Genomic DNA, 10,183 nt, shown 5'->3' with positions numbered 1-10,183 from the left:
GATGTTAATAACAGAGGAACCACCAAGGCTCTGCCATGAACTGTAAACTGCTGCAACACCAGCATCACTGTCCACAGTGAAGCCAGCTCTACATCACCATGGACACGTGCAGGGAAGAATTTGGTTTTGGCTCCAAAAATAACACCTTCAAGTTTGACTGACACCTGCAGCTGCCCACACGAAGTTCTACGATCAGACGAGACAAAGATTGAGCTGCAATGACGAGAGGTTTGTTTGGAAGAGTAAAGGTAGGAGCACCGTACCAACTGTCAGGCCTGGTGGTGGCAGCAGTTTCGCTATGCTGCACAAAGTGGATGGAACAATGTTGGAGGAGGTCTACATCCAAACTCTTCAACTTCACCTCAAAAGAAAAACAGCTAGATGGTTGAAACTTGCGCTTGGATCCCACGCACATCAAAACCGGGTTTGGAAGGCATAAATATAAATTCAAACTTGTGCATCCAATAAAGATGTTTCTGACGTAGACTGTGACTTTTCACAAACTGCTGTGGGAATCATCATAGTTTTGACTCAAACATGAAATTTTTGCAGTTTAACTATGAACAGGGCTATGAACCGTTTTTAATTAATAGACGACTAAAATAAACACAAATAAACTTGATTATGTTTACATTATTCAAGTGACATGGTTTCAGTATCCGGTTCAGGTTTAGGAAGAGGGCTTGGTTTGTGTTAAAACACTTCCTACTTCCTGTTAAGCTCTGGGTTCTTGGTTGTCATGGTGACATCTACGCTTTTTCTAGACAAAACTGACACTGCAGACTTTACTTTTGGTCTCTACTAGAGCAGCTTTGCATAAATCACAGTTCAAGGTAAATCTTGCCTTGAACTGGATCTCGGTGCCGCTTCAGCAAGAGGAGGAAGTGCCAAGTTCAGCTCACGGTCTCTTGGACGCTCTGTTAGCGCCGTTAATCGCACAGGAGCCGCATTATTGGTCAGATAATTACATAAGAAAATGCCCCAACAGTACAAATGTGTTATCATTGTCAGACTACATGCGTGAAAGCTGAAGTATCCAACTTTATTTGCCCCTTTTCTTCAGGTTCCAAGTAAATGTGAAGGATAATGAGAAGCTAAAGGCGCTTAATTAAAAGGTTAAATGCTGCAGTTGTGTCACAGTAATGACAACAAGATAAAAGTTACAAAAGCTGAAAATAATGGATCACATGATTGGAGCACTGAACTCCTGCTAAATGTGATATGGAAATGTTTGTAGTGCCGCGGCCGCTCGACATACCAGGTTAATGTTATCTGAAGGGAAGTCATCGTCCATGGTTCATGTTTTACACTCGTGTGTAACACGCATGTTTGTGGAGCGTTTCCATGTGAACGTGCTGCACTGATGGTTCACACCCTGAGAATATATTAATGTGACTCGGCACTAACGTGAAGCGGGACTCGGTCTTCTTCTGATTTACAGTCACGACATGTTGAGGATCCTCACAAGTGTGAAATATTTAGTAAATAAATTTGGTACGAAGAGATTTTTCTCCTGACATCAGTACATGCTGCATTTATATTTTATTAATATCCGAGTTGATGTATAAAGGAGTCACATTTATGTTGATTTACTGTGAATGTTTTTACGAGGTTTTCCATTTCCATCTTATTTTTTTAATGCAATAAATCAAAGACGCGCCACTTCCTGTTTCTCAGCATCTTTTATCCGGTCACACACGTGGAAATTCATCTGATGTAAAGAAAACAAAACCAAAGAAACTGACTTTGTTTTGTAGTCTAACAAAAAAAATCTTAGTTATTAACTGAAAGGATTATTTTTGAATTCGTTCTGTGTTCACTCTCTGTTTCACATTTTGTTTGTTTTCACATTTAGACGTTAAAACTGAGTCAAAGTTTATCGATGACGTTTTCTTACAGCGTAATATTAAATGAAACATGTCGGGTCTGCTCAACGGGACTTTTTACGTTCAGTCAAAAACCTGATTCTGATATCAGCTCACTGCACGAACATCAGTGAACTATGACAAGAACAAATCTGCAGTCACAGGTGACTGAAAAATATTCAAACCTTTATTTAAACTTATATTTATGTTGTTGTCTCACTCAACAGATTTGCCACCTGAACAGGTTAAACATAATTTCACATTTATTGTAAATGTTTTTTGTGTATATAAAAAAAGACAAAGCAAAATAAAGCTTCACTCATTTTTATTTTCTTACTTACCAAATTATAAAGAATAAAGAATTTTTAGTGTGCATTAAATATTTTTTCAAATGATTTTTTTATGATACTAAACTAAAAATGTGTTAAGATTATTCACGCCCATTAGTTCAGTGTGTATTTTTATGTTGCCGTCTTATTAAATAAATGATTTAGCATTAAAATGCAGCGCAGCATTGATGAACTGTGTGAGACGGTGCGTTGGTCCAGTTTTAATATCTGAGCACGTTAATGTGTTCCAATAGAAACAGTCTGAGGGTTCATTTAATCCTGATTTAATAACACTGAGCCTGAAATGTGAATCTCAGCTTCCCAAAATGAACTCTGATTTTATATTTGGCTGCACTGAAATGATCACCTATAAATCACTGACAGAAGTTCAGTTTCTCAGCTGCTGCTTTGTGAAAGTGACAAAGAAATGTTAAAAATAAAACGGGCGAGACAGAGAAACCGTAAAATCTCATTTTAAAACTGGTTTGTTGTCGGAGGCCTCCGGCTCCAAATCTCAGGAATACAGACGTACTCGTACTTCACGACAGGAGGCCTACACTTTGATAAAACGGTTTGAATTTAAGGTACCTTTGATCTTGGGTTTATATATAACAGAAGGGAAACAAGAAGTAGTGTCAGGCTGTTAAAATACCTGAACAGGTGAAATTTCACAGAGTGAGGAGTTCAAAGAAAATACAGCTGTTACCAGGTAAACTGCTGAGTTTATGTAACACCTGGTAAAGCTGATTTATTAAACCACATTTCAGGTTACAAGAAAAATAAATTTAAAAAGAATTCTGCAGTTAAAAGAAAGTCAGCTTTAAGAGCCACGTTTACTGAGATTAAAGGTGCGAATCTAAATTATTCTTAATTTAATTTTAATTTGATTTAACAAAGATTGTGAAATAGTCATAACTTTTTCTACTTTCATTTGTTTTTTGTGACTATTTCACAATCTGCTGTGATATTGGGCTGAAATATAATAAATATCCCACTCAAATAAAAAATGTCACTTTGTGATTTTAAGAAAGGGAGAAAACAGCAGGTTAGAGGTTAAATGTACAAACTTAGAGGACTGAATTATAACTGCACAAATCCACGAAAGCTGAAAATGTTAAAAATGCACTCGGACTGGTTTTATTTCCTGTATTTTTGCCCATGAAGGTTTCTTTAATGGATCTGGATGAGCAGACACAGCGAAGGGAATAAAAAGCCCATTAGTCATGTTCATGCTTTTCAATGCCCCCCAAATGAAAATAATCATTTAAAAAAAACATACAAACACTGGATTATTCTCTGCTTTTCAGACGGAGGAGCATGCAGCAGTACAAATACACAGACAGCGGCTCATTGTAACACCAAACCTTTAAATCAAACCAACATGGCCTCGCTACTCAATAAAAAACATCTAAAGTTGGTCTTTAAAAAGTGCTTCAGAGACATAGATCCTTGCATTCAAACCTCTCCGGTGGGTTTTTAGACTGTGACATAAATATATGCTTTTACGTTTCATCTTCTCTGCGATTGTTCATATCGATTATTACAAAATAAACTCGATTGAGAAAGGAAAAAACAGCGGGGACATATTTGGTTGTTCACACGCCTGCCGGCTTCTTTAGGCAGATTTTCCTCTTGAGTTTTACAAATGGGATCAAATTAACCTCCTTTTAGGTTTAACTTTTGTTTTGGGGGCAGAAAAGAAACGGAGAGGCTCAAGAGGGAGAAAAATCTTCTGGAGTCATTAATCTGAGGGTTTCTTTGAGTCCGAGAAGAAAAGGCTGCAAACACAAAAGATCCGGATAATTTGTCTGTGCGGGATCCACCGAGCCGTTAAACTCAGTCACGGTGAAGCGAAGGAATGTGGAGCAAATTTGTTTCTGACCTCGGTGGAAAAGAAAGCCAGTCGATCATTTTGATTAATTCTGTGGAGGTCAGAGGTCAGCCTGCGGTTTCCTAAACTCTCTGCGGTGGAAGTTTTTTTTTTTTTTTTTTTTTTTTTTTAAATATAGAAAAAGCGGAGCAGCCCCCGTCAGTGCACCGCCACCGCGGACTGCAGCGCTTCTCCGGGGCCGCCCGGGCTGCTCTGGCCGGTGGCTGTCTGCGGGGAGGTGGGGCTCAGAGACTGGGGCGAGTTCGCGAGGAAAGCCGGAATGTGCGCGGGCAGCCCCGGCAGGCCGGGTACCGAGACTGGGGAGGGTTTGATCGGCACCGGGATGGCGGGCAGCGTCTGCCCGCCGTGACAGATGGTCTTGAGTGGCATGCCGTAGGCCGAGTAGTCGCTGGCGGCCATGGAGATGGGGGCCGCAGTCTCCATCATTCCGGAGCCGTACATGTGCGGCCAGGCCGGGGTCAGCTGGTTGTGCAGCGGGTACCCGGCGGTGGAGAAGGCCGCCAGTCCGCCGGGCATCTTGTACTCTCTGGCGATGATGTTCTCGATGGCGAACGGGTGCTTGAAGCTGGACGGCTGCGAGACGGAGCTCAGGTTGTATCCGGCCGGCATCTGCGGGAGGTGCGCGGCTGCGTGCAGCGCGCTCAGCCGCAGCTTGGCCTGCTGCTGCAGGTAGTGCGCCGCATCCTGCGGCTTGCTGGCGGCCAGCGGGTCCGCGGCCTGCATGCTGCCCACCTTGAAGCGTTTCCGGCGCCGCAGGAAGCTCCCGTTCTCGAACATGTCACCGCAGCTGGGGTGCAGAGCCCAGAAGCTGCCCTTGCCGGGCTGGTCCGGCCTACGGGGGATCTTGATGAAGCAATCGTTGAAAGAGAGGTTGTGGCGCAGCGAGTTCTGCCAGCGCTGCGTGTTTTCCCGGTAGTACGGGAACCGGTCCATGATGAACTTGTAAATCTCGCTGAGTGGGAGCATCTTCTCCGGGCAGCTCTGGATGGCCATGGCCGTCAGGGAGATGTACGAGTACGGAGGCTTCTGGTCGCTGTACGTGTTCCTCCCGGGGCGCGGCATTTTGTCCTGCCGAGCCGGACCGGGATCCCGTCAGAAGAGCCTCTCTTCGCTTTGTTTTCGGAAACTTTCTCCAAACTCTTCACTGCGCCTTTACGCATGAGACGGAAACCGCCGGCTGTCCTGGACGCATGCTCCCAGTTTTTACGCACAGCTGGTAGCGAAACTTTGGGAGAAGTTGAAGCGGTGGGTGCTCCTCCTCTCCTCCGCTTGGGTGGCAGGTGCAGCGCGGTGTCCGTCCTCCTGCTGCCCGCTGGTGAGCTGCGCTAAGCGGCTGCTGCTGCCTCTTCCATGCCCCTCTCAGATCTGTCCCGTGCGCGGTGACAGGAGCAGAAAAGACCCCCGGTGAGGAGCTTCATTAATGGGCCACTTCTGCGCCATCACATGATCACAGCCAAGAGGAGGAGGAGGGAGGCGGGGGTGTAGGGGGAAGCGGGGGGCACACCGTGCTGTCATTTACACGGTGAACCGACACGAGTCTTTCATTTGAAGCTGCAGCGGAGAAAGAGCAAAAGAGAGGAGCACGACTGTCGGGAACGTGTGCGCTGAGCGGAGGTGTGTTGGCACCGTTTTACGCGCAGTGTGTGTCTGTGTGTGTGTGTGTCGGGGGGTTGTTTGTGGCCTCTCGCACCAATTTGCATTGACTAATAGAGCCGCTGAGAGCTGCTGTGTGAGCGCTTTAATTTGTTTTATTTGTCTTTTTGTCGTTTGTCTCTGTTCACAGAACCGTTACGAAGCTTCTCTCCAAACATCCAGGTATCTTTCACAGAGTCTGAGCTGATGAAGACGAGACTTCTCTCACTGTGGGAGAGAAACTCCTTTAATAAGCTCCTGTTTTTCCACTTTCCTTGAACTACGGAATTAAAGGGAATTTCCACGAAATTTAAACAAATTATTGTTATAATTATTATCCACAGCTCTGTGTGGAAACAACAACCCTGAACTTTAAACAATGAGTTTATAATTTCTGCGATTAATTTCATACGATTAACCCTTTTTGCTTTTTTTCTCCCGTTTTTGCCCAAATGCCACATTTATCTTTTTTTTCTAAAATAATAGGCAGATATTTTTAAGGAGCCTGTAAAGCTTTGAGTCTTTTTTCCTCAGATGGATCTGAAGGTTCCGCCTTAAAGTTCTTAATCATTTTTATTTTACTCAGCAAAGCTTCATTTTTCATCTGAACTGATCTGTCAGTATAACTCTAATATAATGCAATTTAATTAACGTATTATAATCTTAATATCTGATATTTGTAGCACATACATTTATTTTATCTAGTAATTTACAATTAAAAATCTTATTGATCGTTAAAGAGACAGAATGATTTCATCATCCTGAAAAAAGACTTGTCAGTTTTAAAATAAAGGAAATAGTCTAGCAGATATATTGCCATATATTATTATTATTATTATATTAACACTGAAAAATGTTTTACCAAATGTATTTATTTGCAGAACTTATTTCTGAGACTTGATATATTCTCAAGTCATTTTTGTGCAAGAATCATCTGATGATGAGTTAATTTGTTGACTGATTTTATGATCTTACAATACGATCAGTTATCAGTAAAAACTAAAGTTGTTTCTTCAAAACAAAACTAATGATCACTCTAAAAAGCTGCAGCATTAAATCTGATTTTCTTCTTCATATTTTGGTCATTAATTATTGACGTAACGGCTGCTTTCATGTCCATTGTTTTCTTTTTGTTCTTCATCGTTTCATCGTGTCAGTTAAAGTGCAGCAGAAGGAGGATTAAACTGGAGGAGCCCCGGGGTTTAACAGTCCCAGAGGAGGGGGGGGGGGGGAGGGGGTGACACCAAACAGCTACTTTCACACGTCTGACCTTTGACCTGTGAGCTGATAATGTGACATGAGAGGGTTTCATACAGAATTATATTGTGTTTTTTATTGTTTCCACTTGTTTCCTGTTTAATATTTTTGATTTTGGTCATTTCATTTTCTAGTTTCAGTTTCCTGTTATCATTTATTCCAGTTACTCTTATTGTTGGTGCTCATCACTTTAGTTATTCTCTGTTTTTTATTTATATTTTATTTTATTTATTCAGTGCATTTTAGGTGTTTTCATTTTAGGTTTTTTTGTTTATTTTTTAAATTGATGAAAATTCATTTCAGTGTCATTTAATTCTTGTATCATCATTTATGATTTCATTCATTCATGTTGCATTAGGCTGTGAGTTTAATTTTTCTGGTGACTTAAATACAAATAAAATAAATTTAGTTTTCAAAAACTGATTAAAAGAATTTAAATGATAAAATCAGTTTTTTATGATGTGATTTTATTTTGGTGCTGAATGTAATAAGTTCTGTGATTTATGACTTATTGATAATATTCAGCACGTAGTTGCAGATTTTATGGTCAGTGTGATAGTTTTAGTTAAATTAGGTCACTGCTTCCTCTTAAGGTTTTATTGAAAACTCTTTGAGCGCTGTTTTTTTTTTTTTTATAAAATAAAAACTGTTTTAATGTATATTTAGTTTAAAATGTTTGACAAAACAATTTTTTCTTGTAAAAAAAAAAAATCAGTGTTCACTTAAAAGTAATATCCAACATAATAAATATTGAATACAAATGCAATAAATACGACTCATTCTTATAAAAATTATCCATACTATATTGAATGAGCCAGTTTATATTTTTTCTGCAGCAGTGGTTTTTACATTTTTTTTATTATTATTATTTAATGTGAGCAAATGAAAAACACATTTTAAAGGTTCTCCTAACCTGCTGAAGCTGTAATCCCAATTATCATAATTAATCCTCGTTACGTAATATGCTTTATTAATTATATTTACACTGAAAACAGACAAATAATATCAGAATTACAAGTAAAGGGAAGAACAGCCTTTTCACTTTTAATGCTATTAATGAATCAATGTATTGATCACTATTGGCAGGTACAGCCGGGAGCTTTTGAAGCTGTTTTGGTCTCACCTCTGACTGAGATAAATAAAGTTGAACTGAATTAAACACCACCTCTAATATTATTATTATTATCACTTACAGGTTTGTGATGCAAACATTAATAGCACCTGCAATGACGATAACAATCATCAGCAGGTATAAATATTCAGCCGGCTGCAGTTAATTAGCAGCAGGAGGATTCTCATTAACGGCTCTGTTAACTGACTAAAGCAGAGCTCAAAGCAGCCGACAGCAGAGGAGGAAGAGGAGGAACACCTAACCCTGTTCAGGTTTCATCCCCACGGTCCACTGAAATGTTCCCCAACATGTTCCCTGACATGTTCGAGGTTTTCTGTCTCAGCTCTGAACAAAGACGGCATGCCACCAAACATTTATCAGAACAAATCTTCTAACATCTGCTTTCAAATCAGTTCATGTAAAATTGTTTTCAGTATGAAAAGGTTTGATGTTATTCAGCTATAATGCTGTACTCTCCAGGGGTGTTCCCGTGATTTCTTTTTAATGGGGGGTGGGGGCTCTTAAAAATGAGGGACTACACATTCCCCATCACTTTTACATGTGGGGGTGTGTTGTCATTTATCTGACTTTGTGGGGACCCGTTCACGTTTCAAACTTTGCGGGGACATTTGCAGAACCCGAGGAGATCTTCACTCTGTGATAGAGCATCAAAGGTCTGGTTTTAAGGTTCAGGTTCAGGCTGAGGGTTAGCGTCCCAGGAATGCATTATGTTACTGAGGCTCCCACAAAGGCAGAAAAACATACGTGTGTGTGTGTGTGTGTGTGTGTGTTTGAGGGGATTCAAAATGCAGAGCAGCAGTGGCGGTGGTACTTGAGCACGCTTCTCATCATCTACCAACACTTCAGCTGCACTCAGGAAATAAGCACGACCTCACACACACACACACACACACACACACACACACACACACACACACACACACACACACACACACACACACACAGCTGTCTTTGTGAGGACCTTCGTTAACACAATGCATTCCTGGGACATTAACCCTAAAATTGGAATATGATCCTAAACTGACCCAAACCCTCGTCTGATGTCACAAACAGAGCTTTGAATCTTTGTGGTAACATCCAAACTTCTGCAAATACACGTCCATACTTCTAAAACCAGTCCTGCTCTTTCCAGGTGTCCGATAAATGTGCGCACATTGCAAACTAATACCCCCCATTTTCCAAATAATCATCTTCTTTTTGCCCAACTGTTGTTATTTTTCAAACATATATTTCAAATGGTGTCGGGAAACAAAAACCCAGAAGCTCAGAGGAAATTTCTGTTTCGGACTTTTATCGACAAACAGGAAAAAAGTAAAAATCTGTTTGTGGTTCTTCTGTCACGTTGACACAAACTCATTAACCTGAACCCGTGTTTCTCCTCTAAATGTTCCTCATCCAGGCACCAATTTGTGACGGATTAATGACGACCCTCCCACCGCCGCAGATTTGCCAGGCCCTTATTATGAAATGAATGAATGGGTGCCACCGAACGTGTCATAGCTGTTACCGCCCAGCACGTCGCCCACCGTCCCCCCACCTTCCTCCAACCCCCAGTCGGAGCTGCTGGCCTCCATTAGAGCTGCTGATTTATCAGGAGGAGGACACAATTCAAAACAATGTAAATCACTCAATTATAGTGTTTGGACACAGCGGCTTGGGCGGGGCTAAACAGACACTCCACTATCCCAATATTACTACAGACAGTCAACTCACCACAAAGAATGCGAAAATTAAAGGACTGATCAAAAATATTAAAAAAAAAAATATATATATATATATAACTGTTAAAATCTGAAGGTCAAAGGCCATTGAGCCTGGGTTAAAGACTGAGGTTGCAGGTTCGATTCCCAGCTCTCTCATGCTCGAGTGGTTCTTTGCCTGTGGGAGGCGATCACTTCAATTAAATCGCTGATTAAGCAGATTGGAGGCTGATTAGTAAACGAGCAGCGGCCTTCAGGAGAGCTGCTGCTAATTAGTGAGGCGATTAGCGTGTGAAGAGCAGCGAATGAGGCGTCAGCGCTCGTTAAGAGCCACACTGACAGATTATTACTCCATCGGGCTGCCAAAATGCTGCCGC

General features: G+C 41.2%; 1 protein-coding gene across 1 annotated transcript; it reads right to left on the bottom strand.

The window, feature by feature from the left end:
• Positions 1-2,377: 2,377 nt before the first annotated feature.
• LOC146582707 (forkhead box protein B1-like) lies at positions 2,378-5,766 on the bottom strand. Its single transcript, XM_085278569.1, has one exon. The coding sequence runs from the start codon at positions 5,145-5,147 to the stop codon at positions 4,224-4,226; it is 924 nt and encodes a 307-aa protein (XP_085134695.1). The 5' UTR covers positions 5,148-5,766; the 3' UTR covers positions 2,378-4,223.
• Between the last annotated feature and the right edge of the window lie 4,417 nt (positions 5,767-10,183).

This window comes from Mchenga conophoros, linkage group LG1 (genome assembly GCF_057382185.1).
Source record: "Mchenga conophoros isolate Kocher_MC1m ecotype Shallow Benthic linkage group LG1, M_conophoros_male_GT1.1, whole genome shotgun sequence".
Lineage (NCBI taxonomy): Eukaryota > Metazoa > Chordata > Actinopteri > Cichliformes > Cichlidae > Mchenga > Mchenga conophoros.
Note: the sequence above shows the minus strand (reverse complement) of the source record. Positions and strands in the feature narration are given on the sequence as shown.

Bases quoted from the DNA above. Each gene is read 5' to 3' on its own strand.
- LOC146582707 (XM_085278569.1), bottom strand. From the start codon at position 5,147: ATGCCGCGCCCCGGGAGGAACACGTACAGCGACCAGAAGCCTCCGTAC.